The following is a 25,606-nucleotide window of genomic DNA, read 5'->3' on the forward strand; positions in this document are numbered from 1 at the left end:
ATATTAATTTATGACTATAATACTATTGGTAAGATCTTCAACTGTAGTTATACCTGCAAAGTTGCTCACACCTGTAAAATTAAATCATTTATATGTAAGTACCAGGCAATTCAATATGGACATGTTGCATGTGCAGTTTGTGGGTTAGCTAGTGTTTGCATACATTTTGAGGCAGAGCAAAAGCTACTTTTTTAAAGAACCCCAGCTGGATAAGAGTTAGGTTTCAGAGGAGGTCTTCCCTGAGCCCCAGCTCCTCGGAGGCAGCTTTCCTCTGAGGTGTAGTTCCATTCCAGGAGAGGAGAGATACTTCTATTTCCAGGCTCCCAAGGCTGGTACATGACAGGCAGGCAGGCAAGTGCTTGTAACTTAGGACTGTAGGGTAATTCAGGTTGGAGGGGAACTCAAGAGATCTCCAGTGCAGCCTTCTGCTCAAAGCAGGTTCATACCAGGTTGCTTTATCCGGTTGGGTCTTAAAAGCCTCCAATGATGGAGGTAGCAGAAGCTCTCCGGGCAACCTTCTCCATTGCTTTTCCTCGCTGCTTAGGGGATGGAGGGAAGGACCTATAAAGGATGTGTGTCTTTCAGCAGCCCAAGGGCCAGCCTGCTGCAGAGTGGCTGCTCAAGCTCTGCCCAGAACCTGGCTCCCTCCAGCAGCACTAGGCACAGCACGGCTGAACCAGCCACGTGGCAGCCCATCGCCCCCCTTAAACTGATGGGAATTTATGATGGACGCATGAATTGTGAGTTTACCACTAGCTTCATCAGACTTTGGCTTAATAATGCTCTTACACAAATGGAGAACCTGATCTGGAAGGTAAATTCCCTCACTTGATATTAGCAAATGAACCATTTTAGTTTGTTTGTTGCTGATAGAATGGAACAATGTAGAGCCCTGGTTCTATAGCTTTCTGCTGATGTCAGTGAGAACCCCACGTGCAGCAAGGGTACAGCGTTTATGGAGTATGTCAAGAACAGAGCCTTGAACTTGGATGGTGTAATTATTTCATTAAAATTTTCTTTGGCTCGTGTACTTTTTATAATAAACAAAGAAAACATGTATTCAGAATACACATATGAAAGAGTTTTAAGAAGAAATTTGAGCTTGGGGTGTGGGATTATTGACTCTGGCTTGTTTCCTGGCTGCATGAATGAGAGCAAAGCTCTTTGCAAGGTAGTTGAATATGGCAAGATTTCAGTCAAAAGCCATTGACCTGTTGAGCAGTATGTTGAATAGATCAGCAGTCAGGCTGGGTTTTGTACATAGGGGGTGAGATCTCGTCCCTCCTCTGTGCTTTCTTCATCATGTAGTGAGGGATGGAGTGAGAAACAGTTCCTTTAATAAAAACCCATAACTGTTCTTGGTTAATGTCACAGAAATGTATCCATGACATAGCCTGAAGACATGATTTTAACTTGTATTTCAAGCCAGTACCAGTTATTATCAGGTTCATTAGTGCTCCTTGAGCAATCCAGACAGAGGCTGGCACAAAGCTGATTTTATAGCAACTAACCCCTCTCCTAGTAGAAAGTCTCTTGAGTGTTGAACTTACATGATGTACTTACAGTGGAAACATTTTAAATTGATTTGCCAGTTAGAACAGCCTTAAAGGAAAATGAGACAGGCCAGGCATGTGTATTTTGTTCACTTTTTTCCCTGTAAGCTTTTACTCATAAAAGTATTTTGGCTTTTCATTTTGAGGATCTAATACTTGCATAAGCAAAATTGGTTCATTTTTTATTTTCCTCCTTCTTCTTCTCTTTAGGAGGAAACTAGAAGTTCTATTATTTTACTTAACACAGTAGAACTTTTTTTTTCCCAAGTTATTTTGGGTAATATATTTTGGGTTTTATTATTTGGCAGTTTTCTGTGCTTGTGATTTAAAGGTTTAACTCCAGAAGATTCTTTTCTTCACAGTAATGAGCTCAGTATGAAAGAAGATTCCCGTCTAAACTTGCTAGATGATGGCACGTTAATGATTCAGAATACTCAAGAAACAGACCAAGGCATTTACCAGTGCATGGCAAAAAATGTGGCTGGAGAAGTGAAAACTCAGGAAGTTACTCTTAGATACTTTGAGTCACCAGGTAAAGAACATCAAGTCTGAGTTTTCCATTCAGATAGAGAATTGTTTTGATAATAAGATTGCTAAAAATAAGATGCTTTGGCTCTTTTATGTTCTTGACGTGTAGATTTCTTGTGCTTGGGCATCTTAAGAACTAGATCATTAAGTTATAATATCCCTAGAACAAAAATGCAAATCAACCAGTTAATTAAAATGTTTATTGTAGTATGCAATTCTGATGATAGTCTGGTAGGCTGTTTGTAGAAGAGTTAGGAAGAGAGGCTGTTATGTTGCAACGTTGCTCAGTGCAGTAACGTGCTCTCTGGATATCTGAAAACCACAAGGTTCAAACAGGCCGCTCCTGAAGGCTTTGGCACACACGGTGCAGCCATCCTTGCTCAGGAACTTTTTCACCTGAATCTCTGTCTAGCCAGGGCTTTGTGTTTGCAAGCACTAAATTCCTGTCCAGGACTGTAATGTTTTCAAATTCCAGACTTTACTGTGAGGAAATTTTGTTTTGACACTCGGCATCAGGTAAACTTAAAATGTCACTGCGAAGCACACATGTAGTTGGGAAAAGTTACTAAAATATAGTTTAATCAGTTTTCTCTTTTTGTGCACTTATGACAATTTTTAGCCGGTTTGTTTTCTGTGTCTCAGTGTCTATGCCTCTGAAGAGACCTTTATAAAGATCAGGAAATGAGAAGGAAATGTTTGAAAATTGTTTTAATGGGAGTTAAGAAAAAACATCAGTGCAATTATGTGAGCTTTCATTTTTTATCTATTGATATTTATAAATGTCTGCAGCTAGATTAGGCTTAAAGCAAGACACAGTTTGCACCAAGATTAAAAGTATGTTGGAACAGAGCTATTAAAAACCAGCTACATTCCCCAAACTGTTGCAGTATTCAGCTAAATTAGTGCTATGTGAGCTAAAAGTCATATTTAGGCACCGCTCATTTCTCGCAGCCCGGCCAAGTTTTGTGATTCACCCACAAAATACCGAAGTGCTAGTTGGAGAGAGTGTTACCTTGGAGTGCAGCGCAACAGGGCACCCTCAGCCACGAATTACCTGGACCAAAGGTGACAGAACCCCTTTACCAAGTGACCCTCGCATCACGATAACTCCTTCAGGAGGACTTTACATACAAAATGTGAAGCAGGAGGACAGTGGCGAGTATACCTGTTTTGCAACTAACAGCATAGATAATATCCACGCGACTGCATACATCATAGTCCAAGGTGAGTAACGCTAAACTAAGAGTGACAAGCTGTAAAACATATTAGGAAGAGTATTTTACTTTAAAGTGTGTGGGTCTGTATTTTTTTCTGAATTGTCAGAGTGGAACTAAAACCTTAATTTTTTTCTTTTAATTACACTGTTCTAGTGTAGTCTGTAGGAAATTTGCTATACATTTCATTCAGAGTACGATAATATGTACTATTTCTCTGAAAGCTAAGTTTCACTGATTATTCTCAGAAGTTAATCATTGCTGTCTTGAAATGTTTATTTGTTATGTTTTATTTGCCTGTAGGAATAAACAAGCAGTGTCAAATTTGTGGGGGATTAAATATTTTCTGTAATAGGCAGCAATCCTAGAGATTAGAATTTGTGCCTGGAGTACTAGAAATGGAGTTTCGAATACAGATCTGTGCTGTCTTTCTTTTGTAGACACTTCAGTGAACGTGGGAATATTTTTGGCTAAGTTTCATGGAAACTATCACTCTGCCAACTGAGGTGTTAGCAAAGCTTTTCTGCAAAACAAAGTCAAAGTATATATGAAATATAAAGTATTTCAAGCACAATATATCAAAAGCCTCCTATATATATGGAGAAAATTTTTTGCAAATGTTTTCATGCTGGAACTTTTATTTGCAAAACATTTTGAGTAACCTTTAAATTTGAGTTCGTTTCTTTTCTCATGTTAAGATCTCTAGTTGGCAAACAGTTTAGGTTGCAAATGCTTTGTTAATGAGTTCAATTTTTAAAGCTATACAAAACAACTTGTCCATGTGGTTTGTTCATTTATTATTCACCAACGGATGACTGTTTTGAGAGCTGAACAAATTACTTCTCCCACTGATAATGCCATGATGTTGCTGCAGAAATTGGCCCACGCTTCACTCACTGCTTTCCTTTTGCGTAAAGAATAAAACAAGGAGCTTAGGATGGTTTTGACCGCATTGCATTTTCTTCACAATTTAACTGAGGAATTTTTCAGAGAAAGAGAAGAAGGTATTTTTAATCCAGGGAACACTCTGTGCTTGATTCTACAAGTCTTACCGTACCTCTTAGTTCAGATCTACGGCAGTAGATCCCAGAGGCCTTCACTGACGCCAGGGCCAGGTTGTGAGGGAGATGTTCCTGTTGCACAAGTGGCTGCCCTAACTCTCTGCCCTATAGTGGTCACAATATAAAAGAGTCCCATTAACATCTCTTTTCCCACCAATGAGAGTTATTCAAGTCACACAGGAAATGGTATGTAATTTCAGGCAGTCGTGCATTTTTCAGTTGTTTTTCTTTAACCAGTTTATTTTCTCTTCTGTAGCTCTACCTCAATTTACTGTCACTCCTCAAGACAAAACAGTGATTGAGGGACAAACTGTTGACTTCTCTTGTGAAGCACAGGGCTATCCCCAGCCTGTTATTGCCTGGACTAAAGGAGGTAAGCGTGTTCTGTTTTTACTTTCGAGCTACTAGAATAGTTTAGCTGTCGTTTTGGAATCGCTCCTGCATTGAAAGGAATTGCATGTATTTGTTTAGATGCTTCAGTCTCTGAAAGAAACAGGGCTCATCTCATTCTGCTTTAGCTAGAAAAGGCAAGGTGTCCCACAGAAGCTAGCTGCCCAAACGTTTTTCATTATTCATAATCAATGTTTAAGAAATATGAGACAAATCACATGTGGCAATACCTATCGCTGCCGGTTTACTGCAGAAGAAATGGAGATGACCGCCATTAACTGGAGATCTGCAATTAGGTGGGATGTGCTCTCTTCAGAAACCAAAACAGTCCAACCTGTAATTGGCATCAGTATAACTGCATTTCTGTCACTTGATGCGCATTGACAGAAATACTGGGGTGCACACTGCTGACTGTTTTATCAGGTTGTGGCTGTAGAGGCATTAAGCCAAATCCAGCAGGAAGAAATACTGTAGTGGATGTTTTACCAGTAAGTAAATATTCCAGTTGAATCAAATGAAATAGCTCTAGCAGGCAAAACAACTCTTAGGAAATCCTAAATAAAGCAGATTTTTAACAAACTCTTGATCATTTTGATGCTGATAATGTCCCTGTTTCTCTCTCTACCAAGATTGCTCCAATCAAATGAAATGTCCGGAAAGGAGGAATAGGGTATAGACAGACACTGGTGTGCCTTTTATTTCATCTTTATTATATTACATTTTTTTCAGGGCTGTATGTATTTTTCTGTGGATTCTCTAGATGGCCTAGGAAGATAAGATGAATTGTGTCTTACACACATGGCAATAATACAAAATGAACAGTAATACCTGTTGGTGTTCTTCTTATGATGCCTTCTCATTTGGATGCTTTATCATGCTCCTTAAATGAAAATATTTATTGCTACCACAAACAGAGAAGAGATCAGGATTATGATTGTGTGCATATGTATATTTTGTTTGCTTTGCATGTTTATCTCAACGTTTTATCTAATTCAAAATCTTCTGGATTTCCCTTTTTCTGACACAAAGGGACTTTGTTCTGCACTGCTATAAATAGCAAATGCTGTTGCTCTGTGTTTCAGGAGGCCAGTTGTCTGTTGACAGAAGACACTTAGTTTTATCCTCTGGAACCCTAAGGATTTCCAGGGTTGCTTTGCATGACCAGGGACAGTATGAATGCCAAGCTGTCAACATTATCGGATCTCAACGAATTGTTGTATATCTGACTGTACAGCCTAGAGGTATGATCTCCATGTACAGCTGCTGGGGAAAAAAAAAAGAAAAGAAGATTTAAGCTTACACTAAAATACACAGTATTGTGTCTGGGGTTTTTTTTTCTTAAAATGTAAGATTGAGAACGAATTATTTTTGACAGCACAAAATGTTAATATGAAGTAGTTTAACTTTGTTTAGAATTAAAAAAGCTTTTGAAACAGCTTGAATAGTGCTTGGGTTTTTCTTCAGGACTTTTGCTGCATTTTACAATGATTCTAAGTTGCTGATTTTGAATTATAAGGTGTTTTATTAGTTTTTATAAATTGAGCATGTGGGACAGTGTGCCCTGATAGACTTTGTTCAAAGTCACTTGGAGACTACATAAGCTTACAACTAAACATGGCCTTTTTTGATAAAAGCTTGTTAGAATGAGGTGATATCTTTTGTTGTTTAAAAAACTTGCTGTCCAGGGTATTGCTAACATTTCACATTTCTGATCATTATTACTGAGTATATCTATTTTTAGATTCCAGGTGTTTTTTAATAAATAACATGTATGGATACTTATCAGTATTTGTAGAGAGTGTCATTCCTTTGGAACAGTTTGTCTTCTGTGAAAGAGATTTATCTGATTTACTCTTTTTTGTAAAGAATGAAGGTTTGTTTTGAGGATGACAGTATTCCCATGCTTGGGAAAATATTTTGTTTTGTGAAAAGACTAGGTTCTTATAAGACACTGTGCTGTTAACTAAATAGTGTTATTAACATAATGTTTTGATGTCCAGAAACAGAACACTTTATTTTACAACAGCAGAATGACCTTCACAATGAAAAGTCATTCCTTATACGTAAAATAAGCTGACGCAAGAAAAAAAACCCACTCCATTTTTCTTATGCATTTCTTCAAGTAAATTCTAAGTAAGCTACTTCTAGGATTAATTAGAATCATATTAATATTTATAATTTAGTTAAGTACTTTGGTGTTTAACTAAATTCAGGGAGATTAAACATTTAATTCAAAGCATTTCTTGTTAGTGACCTCATTTTAAACAGTATTTTAGTGAAAGGGGCTCAAATGTCTTCCTGAGCTTAGATGATGTCAGAAAAAATTCCATTAATTTTTCTTAGTTAAGAGTAGTACTGGAAGATTGATTTGTCAAAATAGAGATTTTTTTCACCTATATAAAATTGTTGACTTAAATTCCATAAAAAACCCCTCAGTTTTAAAAAGTTTTATAGCCTTCCAGCTGTGTTAAACATCACTGAACTTGAGTAAAGTTTAATAAAATTATTTTTGTGAAACTCGGGTTACAGAATCCAATCACCAAAAGATAGTAAATACAAGACTGAAGGCTGCACATGCAGCCTGAAATTGGAGCTCTCCATACATTCATTGCAATGCTGTTTTCAATTGTGCAAGAAGAGAAAACTTTTTCTTTTGCGCTTCTAACAAAAAGGACTGTTCATCTGAGGAATGTCTAGTCAGTGGTCACTGTGGCTAAATCTGTATTAATGAATACTTATTAATGGTCCAGGTCTGTTTGCTGGCATGACATGGCTCACATCCACAGAGCCAGACTCTCTGAGCTCCCGGTGCTGGTCACCTGCCTCTGGATGCCTTATTTGAAATGGTCGATGCTCCTTGACAGCCATTTGCGTACAAACAATTTAACACCAGGGCCAGATTTGGTTGGTAGTATAAATGTATGCTGTGTGGCCAAATACTTCTCTGTAAAAGCACAGCCCCCTCCCACTCCTCCCAAAATACTGATATGTTACAGCAGAAATACAATTCTTAATGTCTTCGTGATCTCGTATGTGCTTCTCATGATGATATCTGACTGCTGGATGTCAACCCAGATTTGAAGGAAATTAGGATTAAAAAATGCATTCATTTTTTTCACACTGGGTTTAGGTAGCTGTGTACCCTGTGTCCTTAAAATTGAAGGTAATTTTTTGATGTTTTAAGGCCTAGGGCTCATTGGTGTCAGGGGGGTAGGAGCTCTGTGAAGGCTTAGCACCTCAGCAAGTTGGGCTGGGGGAATCACAGTTGAATGAGTTGTGGAAGGTTTTGCTTTTATCATCTAAGAGATCTCTGTTGTTGCTATTTAAAAAATTAAAACTTAAAAAAATTGTCAAGTTGATGGGATATTCACTCTGGTGATTTTGTTCAGATTTAGCTATTCACAGAAATTTTTTTCAGAGCTTTTAATTTATGGAACTTAAGTCTTTTGGGCAACTACTAGCCCGTTTTTTTAGAAGTTAAGAGTACTTAAAAATCAGCCTGAAGCAGACATCAGGAATAAGGAATTTTATCTCTAAGACAACCTTAAAAGCAACTAAAAAGTTGCAGACAGAATAGGGTTATAGATTAAGAAACGTTGGCTAACTGAAAAAAATAAACAGTGCTGACCTCTTTTTAGATCGTCTTTTGCACAAGTTGTATTTCATACCTTGTCAATGTATCATTTGTTTTTTTAGTGACTCCTGTATTTGCCAGCGTTCCCAGTGACATGACAGTGGAGGTTGGCACAAATGTGCAGATCCCATGCAGCGCTCAAGGAGAGCCGGAGCCAGTAATTACATGGAATAAGGTACTAGATATTTGTTAGTTTGTTGCAAAAAGGCAGTAGCCTTTCCATCTCTTCATAACTAGCTATTTAAAGAGCACATTGTCAAATTACTGCTCGCTCTTGTGTCTGAAAACGTTACCCAAAGTTTGGTCAGCAAATCTTCTTTAATACAGAGCATGTATACAGGTACCAGACCTGAATTTTATATATATATAAAATATATATGTGTGGTTATGCAAATCATTACACAGACCAGCTAAAATTCGTAACGTAGGCCTTAAAAGTCCTATGTATGTTAGTGACAGTTCTGTGTGAATATCTGTAGTGGGTTGACCCTGGCTGGATGCTAGGTGCCCACCAAAGCCGCTCTATCACTCCCCCTTCTCAGCTGGACAGGGGGGAGAAAATATAACAAAAGGCTCGTGGGTCGAGATAAGGACAGTTTCATAAAGTGAAAGCCAAGGTCGCGCGTGAAAGCAAAGAAAAACAAATGATATTATTCTCTACTTCCCATCAGCAGGCGATGTCTAGCCACTTCCTGGGAAGCAGGGCTTCAGAACGCGTAGTGGTTGCTCCGGAAGACAAAAATGCCCCCTTCCGTCTCCCTTTACTTAGCTTTTATATCTGAGCTGACGTCATATGGTATGGAATATCTGTTTGGTTAGTTTAGGTCAGCTGTCCTGGTTATGTCCCCTCCCGAGATCTTGCCCTGCCCCAGCCTGCCATTGAGGGGGGGGCAAAAATGTTGGAGAGACAGCCTTGATGCTGTGCCAGCACTGCTCAGCACTAGCCAAAACACTGGTGTGTTATCAACACCTTTCTAGCTACTGATGCAGAGCACAGTGCTATGAGGGCTGCTATGGGGAGTATTAACTCCATCTCAGCCAGACCCAATACAATATCCTATTAATGTTCACACTTTCAGTGATATTATAGATATAAAGCAATAAAAAATATTGTTAGGTCGACAGTTCAACCAGGACATGTTTCGGTAACTCTTCAGTAACCTCTCTGTGGCTTTGATTTCCATTGGTGCAATAAATGTTATATCAAACTGTTAGTTAGAGTTATTAGCAGAGGTACCGGTGAATTAATGGGTTGCTAATATTGATCTTCAATTTTCATGAATATCATCTTCTCTTCAATTAGTGAGAATTAGAAAATGTACTTTAATGTACCTTAAATAGCTTCTAAATGCATAGCACATGAAGAATTGATACATATAAAGCTCTTGAGATCCTTTTTAGTTGGTTAATTTTGAGTAAAATCAAATATATATGTTCTCAAATGGTGCTATCTTATTTTTGGGTCTTAAATTTTATGTGGTGAGGACCTATAACTGTTAAAATACTTTGATTTATAATAATAAGTACTTTTAAAAGTATGTAAATACACTGTACAATTTAGAAATACATGCAAATCCTACTGTCAACATAACCGTGTGACTTTTTTATATAAGTTAATCTAAATCTAGTTGACTATTATCTTGGCATACAAAATATAAATATAAAATAAAATGTAAAAATAAAAGAGAAAAGACAAAAATTCAGGTTTGAAAACAAAGAGTGTTTAGAATAACTAAACATTGTGCTCTGCTGCAGGATGGCGTACAGGTAACTGAAAGTGGAAAATTTCATGTTAGTCCAGAGGGATTTCTTACCATTCGTGATGTTGGAACAGCTGATGAAGGTCGATATGAATGTGTTGCCCGGAATACCATAGGATACTCCTCTGTTAGTATGGTGCTTAGTGTTAACGGTAAGGTGTATGAATCAGAGGTATGAGTTAGATTATTAGTTTTATTCTAATTGCTTAATTTGTAAGTTAATAAAATGTTAAATTCTTTCTTTTATTAATATTTTTCTTTTTCGCCCATAATCGTCTTTTTTTTTTTTTTTTTCCTTCATTTAATTCAGGCAACTATCTGCACAGATGTGGGTAAGATGGGAATATGTAAGCCAAAATGTCTCTAGGAGTTAAGCTTCAAAATAAACAATGCTTTGGGCTCCAGTTAGTCACACTGCTTTCCTCTTGAGATATTATTTGGACCTATTAGAACTTGCTAGTCGAATACACAGTCTAATCTTTAGGGATAACTTGACAAAAAGTCCTGTAGCATCTTTAAAGGGGCACTTACAGCAGTTGGTTGAAGATTAGACTGCAACCATTGTGAAAGAATTCAGGAAAGTCTTAATGATTTTAAGAAGCTAAAAGAGAAAACAGAAAGAAAAGGAGAATATTTGAGCTTATTCTAATTATTTGAAAGTAATAATGGCAAATAATAGTTATCAATTATTAATACATAATAATTGGTAATAAAGCAGCCAAAGAGGCTATGGAAATAACTGTTACACAGATTGACCCTAATGCTTTTCTGATTTATTGAGTAAACCTGCTTATTTTTCAGACTAATTGTAATGGAAAATATTAAGGAAACTGTGTGATTTTTTTGTCTTTCAGTAGAAAATATGACACAATATTTTTGTATCATTGAAAAATGAGTATTGAGCAGTGATTTCTTTAACATATTGGATATTGTTTCCCAGTGTTATGTCTGATGCTCAGTATTTTGTTTACTAAATCTGTGAATATGTATCAGTGATTTTTCTAATGTATTGATTTCCATGATATCAGTCACATAGTATCAATAAAACTATGATGTTCCCTGGCTTAAGTTGCTTTTAGTAGACTATGAGTCTATCCCCTGCTTTATCAAAAATAGTATTTCTTCAATCCGTAATTATGATTTCTGAGAGAAAAATTGCAGGACTGGGAATCACTCAATGATAAGGTTTCATCCACATATATGAAATCTGCAAATGAAAGTCCATAAAAACCAGTTAATCTTGGTTACTCTGGAGATGCATAGAAAAATAAGTTTTTTGTGGTTTTTTTTAAATAAAAAAAAAAAATCAATAAGAGCTCTGAAAAATGAAACCATGAATTGAACTATAACCCCAATGGAAACCAGTTTAATTCACTTAGTGCAGGTGTCAACTGCTCATTCTCATCTGCTGAAATTAGCAAACTACAAAACTTGGTGCTAGCTGATCTGCAGTATTTAATTGTAATGTGGTTATTTTTCTTGTAAACTGTAGCATCAATAAACCTAAAATTAGTGAAACTACCCTTGATTAATCTGCATTCAGTCTGAAACTGTAAATGATGTTTCTCCTTAAAACTAGTGGGATATCAGATACTGTTTCTCTATGGTTCCTGTATAAATGAAGCTGTCAGAGAAGCAAGGAGGACAAGTGGACAGATTATAAGTACTGGATACTTGCTATCTGGATAGTATTAATAATGCCGTAGCCAGAAATGCCTAAACACTTGCATGTCAGCATTTCTTTTAAACAAAGTTAATGTTTTATGCATGTTCCGAATGCATAAAAATCTTTTCTTAACATTGAGACAGAATAAAGGCAAGTGTGTAGAAGCTCGGGGGGGGGGGGGGGGCAGGTTTTGCTGTCCATGTTTGATAATATTTTAAAAATGCTTTTCTTTTGCCATTTTCTTCTGTCCTTTTCTGTTGTTTTGTAAAAGTCTCTGGCTTAAGTGTAAGGCAGGATGTGTGTGGATTATGTTTTCATTGCTTAAAAAAATTGCCATTTTTCTTCCCCCCCTCTTCCCTCCCCCCAAAAAAGGTATTGTGCAAAAGGCTTGCATGGAGCTTTAATATTTATCAGTCTAAAAAGAGATCTACTGGCAGCAAATAGTCTAAACGAAAATAAAAAGTACAGCCTAGTTAACATCTGACCAAGGTTTATGATTCAGCCCACGTGTACCATTAATCAGAAAGACAGCTCTGCAAGACACATATCTAAAGTGAACACCGAGATTACATCCGTCATAGACAGCACTAGGGAAGGTAACCAGCAACTGGATTTTTACAGTCTGCAATGTTGCAGCGTTAGGATGGTTCACAGCACACAAGCACTCTCTGAAACAACTAAAAAGGGGATAGCAAACCTGTAGATGATAGTTCTTCTTAAAATAATTAGCTTATTTGATGATGTTTCTGTATGGTTACTATGAAAATGAAGCTGTCAAGCAAGGAGGACAGTTGGTAATTAGGACAGGTCAGGGACCATCGCCGTTGGGCACTGAGGAAAGGATCAGCTCATTCTGGATGCTGGGAGTACGTTGTCAGCAGCCCAAGGCAGTGGGCCTCAGGGCAGAGAAAGGGGCTTCAGCTACAGCTATAGAGTGCCAGGGATTGTTTTATTTGACGGTATAGATGGTTACGTTTGATTACCCAGGTCTAGACTCTGCAACCCATATAGACACAGCCTAAGCTGGCAGTTATGAAGGAATAATGAAATATTGCCTAGAAAAGAAAAGAAAAAGTCCTGAAAAGCTTGCAAACAACAGTTTTTATGTCAGCTGATTTTGTACATCTGCTGATTTTATTCTAGTGTATTTGCTTTGGACTTTTTCCCTACTTTACCCTTCTTCCTGTGTGACTTTTCCAATCTAAACACACTCTGGAAATTGTTAGCTGTTGCCCCTGAATCTAGTAGTTCTTGGTTTAGACTGAAAGGAAGGTTATTAGCCTTAGATATGTTGTACAAACATCCAGCTGCAACTGAGTACCGTATAAAAAGGCAGATGAATGGGCCTATGCATTAGTGAGTTTCCAGTATTATGCAGAGTCGTTAAATAACTTTCAAGCATGTGATTTTTAATGTAGTATTAAAAAGCTAGATAATTTTAAAGTAGAAAACAAAGTAGTGATCAAAATAAATAAAACATTTATAGCCCTTTAAAATTAACCTGTGTTGCTTACTAGACTAAGCTCAGGAGAGGAGCAATGTTAATTTATTGTAGCTATTTGGGAATATATAGAATTCTGTGGGTTTTTTGTTTGGGTTTTTCTTTGTGTGTGTTTATTCATTTTTTTGTGAAATCTCTTTGAATTTATGTGTTCTAAAAGTCAAACTAAGTCCGTCAGTATTTTTTACTTGTAACACATTCCTGTAAACCCTTTAAATTCTTACATTGAATTCAGTACTAATTGCAGTCAAAGGGAATACTTGCATTGATTTCAGTGGATGTAGGCCAGGCTCTTGATATCAACACCTAAAAGCTGATAATACACCACACCAGAAAAAAACCGCTTAATAATAATTCATTTTTTCTTTGGTCATTTTTACTTGAAATTGTAGGACTAATTAATGGACCGTTAAACACTGTATGCATTTATCTTCACTTTATTTTGTTTTAGAATTATGAGCAAGCTGACTTTTAAACTTACAATAACTTCTACTTTAAATGCATTTTCCTCTACTGTAATATGCTTTGATAGAACTTCAAAATGGTTAAGAATTTTCTATTTGGACAAACTAATGCTTAAAGAACAGGGGTTTACTTTGTAGAACTGAAATGATGTCGTGTCTAGACTTTGTTTTATAGAAGTATCTTCTTGTGTGTGGCCATTTTTGCAATAACATGTGAATTCCTCTTTCTGTAGTCCCTAATGTCAGCCGAAATGGAGATCCTTTTGTACAAACATCAATTGTGGAAGCAATTGCAACTGTTGACAGAGCAATAAATTCAACACGTACACATCTGTTTGACAGGTATCCCCCTTTTTTTATACTGAGAAGTCAAAATTAATTTTGTATACACTGGGAATAATGGAAGATTTATTAAGAAGTCATTTTATTATTTAAATGACATTGTTAACATCTGGTTAGTTCTGGGAGTACTAACAGTTTAACATGTAAGGATCCCCTATTGCTTAAACACTCATGTTGAGATCTCTATTCACTACAACAGTTTTTCTGCTAAGATAATGTGTATTAAAAGGCTATTAAATGTTTAATTGCTACTAAATGTTTTATGTTTTATTATTTTTTTTTGTTTGCTTTCCATCTTGAGATGAGTAACCAAGGTATGTACTAATCATGTTGCTGAACGTTTACATGATTTATGTTGTATTGTTATTTTGTAACTCCTGTGTACACTTACTAATTTTTTTCAAATTATCTATCAGTCGTCCCCGTTCTCCAAATGATTTGCTAGCCTTATTTCGATACCCAAGGGATCCATACACTGTTGAGCAAGCAAGAGCTGGGGAAATATTTGAAAGGACATTACAGCTTATTCAAGATCATGTACAAGATGGTCTAATGGTTGACCTGAATGGAACAAGTCAGTACTCACTCTTTCCTTACTTTTCTGTGTTGAAGTGTATTTGTCTTCTTAAGTCATTATACTTCAAGAGACATTTATTTTCCAAATCTGGGTCCCAATTGCAGAACCATTACATTGAAATCAGTGGAATATCTAACTTTGCAAAACTTTACCAAATATACGTGTTTGCCCAATTCAGTCCTTGGTTTGCACATTGCTACATTATGGTGTAACTCAGTTTGCCTGAGCTCTCCAAGTAGAGTGTTTTTATTTTTCCTCACGTTGACATATTAAGGGAAAAATTCATGTTCAGATTCTTCTACTGATCAAATTTGGTATCACGGAAGTGCGTAATGCATCCCATTCGTTAACTCCCTGTGTGTTAATTCATTAGGACCATTGTTTCATAGCAGAACAGACTTTTCTGTTATGTATTAAAAATAATCAGTATTTTGTTCGTGTTTCTTTAAGTAAAACCATTTAGTGTCGGCATGCCTTGGCAAGGAGAAAAGATGATATAACAAGAAAGATTTGTATACTTTACAAACCAGGGTTTCTGTATGTACCACAAAAATATTCAAAGAATTATTTGCCACGCATTCTTTAAGTGCATGTCAAACTAAGCTAGTTGTTTCCTTTAACACTGATCTGATGTAATGAGAAATATAGTTTTTGCTGCTTTTTACAAATAGTGGAAAATGCAAGGTTTAATATTTCTGTCTCTTAGTTATTGAAGTCCAAGTTCAAATTCATGAAGTCCAGCTGGAGCATATACAACTAATGTGTGTAGATATGTGTGTGGATAGGCTTGAGACATAGGACTGAAGCATTTGGAAATAATGATAGAGTTTTAGGAGAGCTTTTGAGACTTCAGACATAGCCAAAAGCTACACTGAAGATCTAGAGGAAATATTTTTACTTATTATATTCTTTTTGATGTTTATAATTGAGTATTTATTGTAACTTCCGAAAACCTTAACTCTGACTGTGAACTAGGCAAGTATTTATAAGACCAAAGACTGCAAGCTTTGTAGATTACTGTAACATTTGCTAGTAAAAGAATCTTGTTACTCGTTATCAGAGCTGTGTAAATAATTTGCGATGAATAGTTTACCACAAAAACTTATTCAAAATTTTTTGAAGGCTTGTGTTTTATAAGAGCAATGCGATTTAATTCAGTTCTCTGATTAGAAGCATATGCAAGCATATCGAATATAATACTAGTAATTTATGAAATCTGATGTGTGAGAATTGCTTGACTACTTTTTACTAGGATTTGTAATAGTGAAATTCAATCATCTAAAGTTTACCAAAAATTGGCATTAAAGCATACAAATACAAATTAATGAACACAAAATCAGGCAACTTTCTGTGATACTGGAAATCCTATTCACAACCAGAGCTTGCTTCTCAGCCCTACAAAATCCATAGAAAGCTGGCTTTTAGGGAAACTTGGATAGTAAAAGAAATCTGTTTTCATTTAAATAGCCTAATGCTCAGATTTTAATACTCATATTTGTCCTTATTTGATTTTATTTCAAAATGCAAAGCCCAATGGAAGGTGCTATTTAGCACTTTTGCATTGGGAACAGTTGAGAAACTTGACAATTTCCCATTCAGAGATGTTTTTTATGTAAAATCTTGGAATATCCCAAGGAAAGACTATGGAGCCAAATTCTCTCTGCAGTGCCAGACTGTATAACAAGGGGAATGGCCACAGATTGCTGCTTGGGAGGTTCAGATTGGATGGTAGGAAACACTGTCTCACCATGAGGCCAGTGCAGTGCTGGAACAATTTATCCAAAAAGGCTGAAGATTCTCAGTCTCTGGAGGTTTTCGAGCCGACTAGACAGGGATACAGCTGAGCTGATCCAGTGTTGGAGACAGCCTTGCTTCAAGCAGGAGCTTGGTCTGGGTAAAAGGTCCCTTCTAATCAATATTTCTATGACTATGAAACATCTTCCTTGCAGTTTGGAAAAAAGTATAGCTAATAGTATGTGAATTGAGCTAGCCAGCTTCTAAGCACTGGAAATGCTCAGCGCCCAGCCTTTTAGAAAGCAGAGCCAGAGTTAGTGCCTACAATGCGAGGGGTAATTAAGGGTCTGAGAATGGCATTTATGGCAACCTCCACTCTGCTCAGAAAGCCATGGAATCTAATCCATAGATGACACATTGCCTCCCACTTGAACTTTTAAACAGAGAAGCTGAACCTTTTAAGTTGGTAATGAGGGTCATTCCACCCAAAACATTCATAGTTGAGTTTTGCTCACAACTTGATTTCAGAAATGTGGGTGGCAACCAGGATAACAACAGCAGACAAATGTTTATGTAAAGACTGCATGAATAATGATCGTAAGGAAAGAACTCCATGATGGATGAAGATCATTTGAAAAGGATTGTTATTATAAAGAAGATAAGTTTTCTGGGTGTAGTTTTAGAATTAAACTGCCCTAGTAGCCAGCATATTATATGTTATCAGTAATATCCTCAAAGAGTTTACTTTGCTGCATTAGCCAGTGGCACTTACTGGTTTTGCTCTGTGGTTTATTTTTCTTTTTCCTAGTCTGGAGTATTCTGTAAAATAATTTAAGTATGTCTACAAGAACAGGTTAGTTTTGCCTAATGGAAGCACTAGGTCTCTAGTATCTTTGCTTTGACTTGTAAACCACTCAAAGTACATGTAGCCTGAGGCTGAGAAAACATAGATCCCCTGACTGAGCACAGGTCCTGTCCCAGCTGAGCAGCTATGAGCAATCCAGTCCGTTTCAAGGCGAAGACAAAGAGGGGCTTTAGGTAGTTTGTTTGAAATTGCCCTGCATTGAAGAAATTGGCAGAGAGCCAATGTGTCTAGCACACATTGATGTGTTGAATGTAGATGAAGGTCAGTGTCTTTGCAGGCACGCTGGGACCAAGCTCGGGACTAAAAGGAACATTTCCCGACTGTGTGCAATTAGCCTGCACCGACCTCTTGCAAAACTGCGTTCAGTTCATATTCTTGAGTGATTACCGTCATGGTGGGAACCCCTTGAGACTGTGGGAACACAGTACCACTGTACACTCACTCATTTCCTTTTTTCCTTCTGCCTTTATTCTGCGTGTTCAGTTTTACTCCTGAGTGCAAGCTTTCCAGATGAAGAACCATGGTGCTGTATGATGGTTTCTAGTTGGCTAAAAGTATGTCTGCACTGCCAAATATTGCCATCCACTCTGTATATCCACTAATCACTCAAGGTGTGCCTGCGCTTTGGATCAGCAGGGCCCATTTGAAGTGAATCTCCCAGCTGTCCCCACTTGCTGTGCTTTGGTGTGAGTTGTGGTATGGTCTTGAACAGTGTGGAGTCTTTTCAAATTAAGTGAAAAATGTGGTCCAGGGCCAGATTCAGTCCAAGAGAACAAAGTAAAGCTTCTCTGAAGGAAGCCTGCTCCTGTTGCATAATGGATACAGTAGGAATGTCTTTCTCAGCATCAAAGATTTCATTCTACACACACATTTCTCTTGGTCTACACAAGTTGATAATGTAGATAGAGCCCAAATTAATGACTTTTTTCCCTGAAATTAAGCCCAAATGTTTCTAAGAAAAAAATCACTTTTAGAATGACTCCTAATAGGCAGCATGGACAAGGTGCAGCCTGACTGTTCTGCTATTTGCAGTCATCCAACACTGTACTAGGAGTCCTTACAGTCTTCAGTCCTTCCACATGCCGTCATACCACAGCAGAGATCATGCAACACATAGCCTTAGTTTGAAGTTATAGAAACATAATTCTAATGAATTATGGTATATATTTTGTATATATTATTTTTCTATGAACTGAGAAAAAATGCAGGAAAGTGGTAAGTACGTTGTAGTCCCAGAGGTGAATGGTGTGGATTGCAGAGGAAATCTGTGCCAAGTGATATGCAAACACCAGTTTTCTTTAGAAACTAGTCCCGGGTAATGTGAATGTGAGTTACTCCACACCACTTGTCCTAGCGATCACTCCTCTGTTTAGCTGTATTGCCTGTGGTTATTTTCTTTTGTGGTTCTTGTTGAATTTTTATTATTAAAATTCTGGAACTTCCGCTGTAATAAAGCAAAATGAAATAGTAATGTTCAGTGAATTATCAAGTCTCAAAAGATAAAGTCTTGAAATCCAAGTAAATATTACTGACAGTTTTTAAAATGCTTTTACTAACATGGGGAAAATTTCCCATTTGTCTCAATATGAGGCTTTTATTTCTGAAAATATCTCTGCTTTCTTAAGTGACCAAATAAGTAATGAGCTCCTTTTGTGAACATTTTGTAAAAGTTGTACATGAGTTGGCATTTTACGAAGTTCCCTCCTGACCTAATAGTGGTTGTTGCTCTAATATACATATGTGATTATTATTGTTCTTTTTAAAGAATAGGGATATTTAATCTGGTGGGAAATGCAATATAATAAATAACATATCAAATAAATTCATGGATCTGTGGGCACCATGAGTCTATGAAGTCTTTGATTTTCCCTCTGTCTCTCTTCTGGTTTCAGGTTATCACTATAATGACCTTGTATCCCCACAGTACCTGAATCTGATAGCTAATCTCTCAGGCTGTACAGCCCATCGACGAGTGAACAACTGCTCAGATATGTGCTTCCACCAGAAGTACAGGACACATGATGGAACGTGCAACAACCTTCAGCATCCCATGTGGGGCGCTTCTCTGACAGCCTTTGAACGTCTGTTGAAGTCAGTCTACGAAAATGGATTTAATTTGCCTCGGGGAATTGAACCCAAGAGGCTCTCTAATGGCTATGCACTCCCAATGCCTCGCTTGGTTTCGACCACTTTGATCGGAACGGAAACAATAACTCCCGATGACCAGTATACTCACATGCTCATGCAGTGGGGGCAGTTTCTCGACCATGACCTTGACCTCACTGTGGCTGCCCTAAGCGAGGCCAGGTTTTCAGATGGTCAGCATTGCAGTTCAGTTTGTACAAATGATCCTCCATGCTTTTCGATCATGATACCACCAAATGATCCCAGAGTTCGAAACGGTGCACGCTGCATGTTTTTTGTACGCTCCAGTCCGGTTTGTGGAAGCGGCATGACATCCCTCCTGATGAATTCTGTGTACCCACGAGAACAGATCAACCAGCTGACTTCATACATCGATGCATCCAATGTGTATGGCAGTTCGGACCATGAAGCACTAGAAATCAGAGACTTGGCAAGTCAGAGGGGTCTTCTGAGGCAGGGCATCGTACAGAGATCTGGCAAGCCCCTCCTTCCATTTGCTACTGGCCCACCAACAGAATGTATGAGAGATGAAAATGAGAGCCCAATTCCCTGCTTTTTAGCTGGCGATCAGCGTTCTAATGAGCAGCTGGGTCTTACCAGCATCCACACGTTGTGGTTTAGAGAACACAACAGAATTGCCACAGAGCTACTGAAACTCAATCCACACTGGGATGGTGACACAATATATCACGAAACACGCAAAATTGTTGGTGCAGAAATGCAACACATAACATTTAGCCACTGGCTACCTAAGATCTTTGGAGAGGTAGGCATGAAGATGCTTGGCGAATATAAGGGTTATGATCCCAGTGTTAATTCTGGCATAACTAATGAGTTTGCAACTGCCGCTTTTAGGTTTGGTCACACACTCATTAATCCTTTTCTGTATCGACTGGATGAAAACTTTGAACCTATTCCACAAGGCCATCTACCTCTTCATAAGGCATTCTTCTCTCCATTTCGGATTGTAAATGAAGGAGGCATTGATCCACTTCTAAGGGGATTGTTTGGTGTTGCTGGTAAGATGCGTGTCCCATCACAATTACTCAATACAGAATTAACAGAAAGACTCTTCTCCATGGCACGTACTGTGGCTTTAGATCTGGCAGCTATGAATATTCAGAGAGGCAGAGATCATGGAATTCCTCCCTACCATGATTTTAGAGTTTACTGTAATCTTTCTTCAGCTCAGACTTTTGAAGATCTGAAAAATGAAATTAAGAATCCTGAAATCAGGGAGAAACTTAGCAGGTGAGCCTGAGGTGAAGAAAAACAATCAATTATCTAAATGTGCATGCAAAATTAGTAGCTAAATGTCTTATCTAGAAGAAAAAATTTGTTAAGAAAGGGGTAAAGGGATTTTTTTAAGAAACTTCCGTCCATACCAGGAAATAGGTGTAGAAAATTCCCACATGCAGGTAATTTCTCCACTTCTACATGTCTGTGAACAATAAGAAGTTAATATATACTGTATGTGTGCATGAAATTATCAATTTGAAATGTCTGACTTTATAAATGCTTTTAAATATGAATGTTATTTCAATGTAAGGTCATGTTTAATGCCAGTCTTATGCAAGTATTTACATGTTCAGTTCCACCCATTCCCTACACTAAAACAAACAGAAATATCGTTCGCTGTATTTTCATGTGGACATCCTTCACTACCAGTAATCTGCTCTTCTTTAGAGCTTCAAAGTTTGAAAATAAGTCTTCAGCTACCTGCCATCCCTAGCTTATCTACACAAAATCAGAGACAGAGAATGTCTCAGCTACGGTAAAAGAAAAAGTGTACAGAGAGGCAGGAAAGAGGAGCTATTGAAAAAGAAACTGTTCCAAGAAATCAGAAGAAAGCTACTAGGAGAAAGGAAATTGTGGAGTAGACTTGCAGACCCCTGTGATGTTACTCACATATACAACCTACATTGCAGGATTTCTTGCATATACACACACAGGTTGTTCACAAAAGATGTAGCACTATCACTGTCATTTTTACTGTGAGTTGTTCATATCTCTTGCCCTTAGTTTTACCACATACTGGTTATTTTGTAACTGTAAAATATTTGATATTAAATATTTGTGTTTTTCTATTTATAGGTTGTATGGTTCCCCACTGAACATAGACCTATTTCCTGCTCTAATGGTAGAAGACTTAGTTCCAGGGAGCCGACTGGGGCCAACTTTGCTGTGTCTGTTAAGCACACAGTTTAGGCGTATTCGGGATGGAGACAGGTAAATTGAAATACCACGGAAACCAAAATTAGTTTTAACTTGAGGATGCTTAATAACAGTTGCAACGTCTTGTTTCCAAATCAAACTGCATTTTATTTTCATTTATGATTTTAATATATAATCAAAAAGATGACAAATACAGGTCTAAAACATTGTTAGAAGCTATGATTAATTTATTTTTTAAATCTGTACTTTTTATGGTGAGTATGTCATACTGACCTCCAAAAAGCACCACAGCAAGCACATGCTGAGTTTCCTTTTACCGGTTATTCACATCACTTACCTTTCTGAAAACTGGGTGTTACTCATGTCCTTTCATTGTTATTTAATTATTTTATTGGCAAAGGAATTGTGGTGGTTGAGACACTTTCACCATCTCCGTTACTTAAGCACAGGTTGGAAAAGTATCACTCAGTGTATATAACCCCTATACATATTTCAATACAAGAAGTCTGTGCACCAAGAGAGTCTTAAAAGCAGACAGATTATCACAAAGAACACAATTTGATAATTGTTCTTAAATTACTTTACATGCACATTATGAGCAATTTCTCATTTTCAGTTTCTATAGTACTTGAAGTAAGAAAATAGTCATTGCTATTGTTACAGCAGCCAGATCTCCTTTGCATACTTTCAGCACACTCGTTCAAAATCTGAAAATTAACATTTCCCTCATTTTAACATAATTTGTGAGCTGGAATCCTGGTTTTTATATGGCATGAGGGTAGAAAGACTTATGCTGATTAGTCCCATCCTAGTGAAAGGGAAACAGGAAGAATTCAGAAATTAGATTTGATTCACTTTATCTAACGTTATTTGCTTTATGTAAGTTATAAAATTGCTACCAAGATAATATAAAGGCTTTTTTATTTCTGTAGTCAATAACACAACCTTTTTTGTATGCTTTTTTTAAAAACAACTTTCTTTCATAAAATCTGTTTAAAAATTAAGCTGTGAAACATAAAACTCTCGTGCCTGCAGGCAGAAGGAGTAAAAGAGAAATATATGCGGTATGAGCTCCAGATTGCTGGTGACAAGTATCTATTTGTGTCACAACAGGATAATGATACTGCTTTTTTGTGTGTGTCTGTTTGCATTTTTCCAGCAAAAGCTTTTTTTTCTTTTTTTTTCTTTTTTTTCTGAAACAACATTCAGAAACTATAGGAAAACATTGAATATTTAGGAAATGGGATTCTGCTGTCCAAAGAATACAAATGTTTTGAAGCAACATGCCAGCAAATAGTAAAATATTATTAGACATAATGAAAGCAACTCTCACTTGTTTGAAATGCCTTTACGATGGGCAGAGGATCAAAGTTACCAGCACCGTGCAAAACAAATGTGCCTGTGCAGGGAAAAGGAGTGATGTTTGAAGTGAGCCTAACTTCATGTCAAGATGGAAATTTCAGAATCTGTTTTTCTGATCCCTGTACTTGGAAATTCATTGGCCGCTGTCCAATGCCTTATGAAAATGATACAATAAGTAGGTAAAATGAAATTTGTTGACCATTCTTCTAAGTTTAGTATAAAATTGTTATTGATTTTTCATAAAGTTTAAAGAGCCTCCTACTTATTTTTGGTTGAAATGGGGAAAAACTTATCAATATAGAATTATAACTTTACAGTTCTGTGAGATGTAAACAATATCACAGTGAGCAATTCTTATGTGTTAGAATAGTGTAAAATGTTTTCAAATCCAGGACAGTAACTTAAAATGTTTTCTTTTCCAAGGGCTGGCTTGCTTTTTGTAGTAATGTATTATTTTTATTTTCTATTGATAACAGGCTTTTAGCCCTTTATGTATGAAAAAAAAAAAAATTTGAAACCACAGTGTTTCCTCCTTGAATATAATTAATTAACTGAGCATATATTAATAAGTCCCTGAATTAGTATAGTCATTAAAATAGCTTTACAGAAAAAAAATTCCTTAGTAAATTAAACAATCTCACTTATCTTGATAATAACCTAGGTATAGATTAATCATTCTGCTAATCTCAGCAATTCTATCAAAATTTTTTCATACCCACAGGAAAGTTGCCTGGAGAAAGATATCTATGGTAATTTAAGCCTCTGCCTTAAAAGAACCCTAAACTTGGTAGTCTAGTGCCATTTTAGATGTCCAAAGATACCTAAGACATCGAAATGGGACTAGAAGAAAAATCAAAGGATTTGTTGAAGACTTTGGTCCTTTCAGAGTGTCAGCATGACACCAAGTAGGGCTGAAGTGACACCAAGCGCTTACATTTTGGCATCTGGATCACTCCCTCAGATACAATGTAAAGTTGAGAACAGGATTTATGGAGTAATTAATTTCATTCTGAATACATTATTGTAATATCTCTGGAAAACTGCGTGGTTTGTTTTTTCACTAGCAAATTTGTCTTTTCTGTGAGATTACAGGTTATGGTATGAGAACCCGGGTGTGTTCACGCCTGCTCAGCTCACTCAGATCAAGCAGACATCTCTTGCCAGAGTTTTGTGTGACAATGGCGACAACATAACCAGGGTACAACATGATGTCTTTAAGGTGGCTGAATTCCCACATGGATATAGTAGCTGCGAAGATATTCCTAAACTGGACCTCAGGATGTGGCAAGATTGCTGTGAAGGTCTGTATACAGGTGGATTTGGGTGTATTAATGTGTGCTTTATTTAGTGTCTGTTCATCTTATTTTAAGAAGATATTTGACTGTTGTTCAGTTTTTGTTAAGATGTTACAAACTTAAATCTGGAGCGCAACCCTTGTTAAGTGAGCAATCATTCCGTATTTTATATTAAATGGACGCATTCAAAACATAGCATAGATTTGAGCATTGCATGGTGTAGATAACTGTTTTCCTGTTTTCTTCCTTTTGTAGATAAATATTCTTGTTCATTGCCATCTTCTTCAAAAGTTAGGACAGTGGGATGATTTGTTTTTCTTCAGAAATAAACTATTTTTCTCCAGAAACAGGGTTTACTTAGCTGTATGAAGCACAGGACACTGAGAATCCCATGTTGCTTGGTAGCCTGTATGTTGGCTTCTATCATCTCACATACAGATTTTTTGCATGGCCCCTCTTTAGCCATCATCACATCAGACTTCACTGCATCTGTAACATGGTTAGAAGATCCTTTCCCAAGAGAATCTTTTGGATCACACAGATTTGCAGAATGATTTGCAGTATCATCAACAACAAAATACTTCAGAGGACAGTGACCTCTCTTTATTGAGATCTCCTTGACAGTGTTATTATCATTTTCTTTTGACAAAACTCAAATGACATGCCCTGGCTGAAAAAGTATATTCGGGAATTTTGGGAATTTCTCTGTGGAACTCTGATTATCTAGAAATTGCTGACAAACAAATTACTAACTGGAAAAAACTTCCTCTTTTTAGAGAGAGTAATGGTATCATCAGTTGACAATTACTAGAATCTTATAATTTACCTAGTAAGAACCTAGCTTTCAATACCAGTATCTTGTAGGTTTGCTGATGAAAGGTATCCAGATCGGAGTTCTTCATCTTTTCTACTGCTGATTCTCTTAAATTTACTCCTGCTGATTAGGCTATTCAATATTCTGTCAAAAGATATGCATGAATAAAGAACCAGTGGATTGTATTTCTGAGAGGTCATACTCTTACACTAGTGTCCATTTAACTCTTTTGGTAAGATATAATTGTCCCTGATGAGAGAGAGTCCTTTGGTGATATAGCTCAGAATTTAAGGCAGTAGTTAAAGGGTAAACTGATGGAGGATGTCCCTTCAACCTGGTACAGATACAGTAAATACTTGGGAAGGATTCTAACTAGTGACTTTACCACGAGAACAAGCTCAGGTATCATTAAAAATGAAAAAAGTAGATGGAGATTTACTATTCAAAGATACTGCACAATTTAGCTTTTAAACTGACTATTGTATTGTCTTGTCCAGTGAATAACTCTTTAAACCACTGTCTAAGA

General features: G+C 37.0%; 1 protein-coding gene across 2 annotated transcripts in view; it reads left to right on the top strand.

Annotated features, from left to right (window-relative positions):
• Positions 1-25,606, top strand: part of PXDN (peroxidasin) — an 89,432-nt gene that overhangs the window by 49,153 nt on the left and 14,673 nt on the right. For both annotated transcript variants that reach the window (XM_052809753.1, XM_052809754.1), the window contains 11 exons: positions 1,916-2,085; positions 3,033-3,305; positions 4,613-4,729; positions 5,829-5,987; positions 8,443-8,555; positions 10,136-10,292; positions 14,005-14,113; positions 14,530-14,687; positions 19,182-20,685; positions 21,529-21,663; positions 24,064-24,272. In XM_052809753.1, coding sequence (XP_052665713.1) covers positions 1,916-2,085; positions 3,033-3,305; positions 4,613-4,729; positions 5,829-5,987; positions 8,443-8,555; positions 10,136-10,292; positions 14,005-14,113; positions 14,530-14,687; positions 19,182-20,685; positions 21,529-21,663; positions 24,064-24,272 — 3,104 coding nt within the window. The remainder of the gene's footprint in view (positions 1-1,915; positions 2,086-3,032; positions 3,306-4,612; positions 4,730-5,828; positions 5,988-8,442; positions 8,556-10,135; positions 10,293-14,004; positions 14,114-14,529; positions 14,688-19,181; positions 20,686-21,528; positions 21,664-24,063; positions 24,273-25,606) is intronic.

The sequence above is a fragment of the Harpia harpyja genome, chromosome 15, assembly GCF_026419915.1.
Source record: "Harpia harpyja isolate bHarHar1 chromosome 15, bHarHar1 primary haplotype, whole genome shotgun sequence".
NCBI lineage: Eukaryota > Metazoa > Chordata > Aves > Accipitriformes > Accipitridae > Harpia > Harpia harpyja.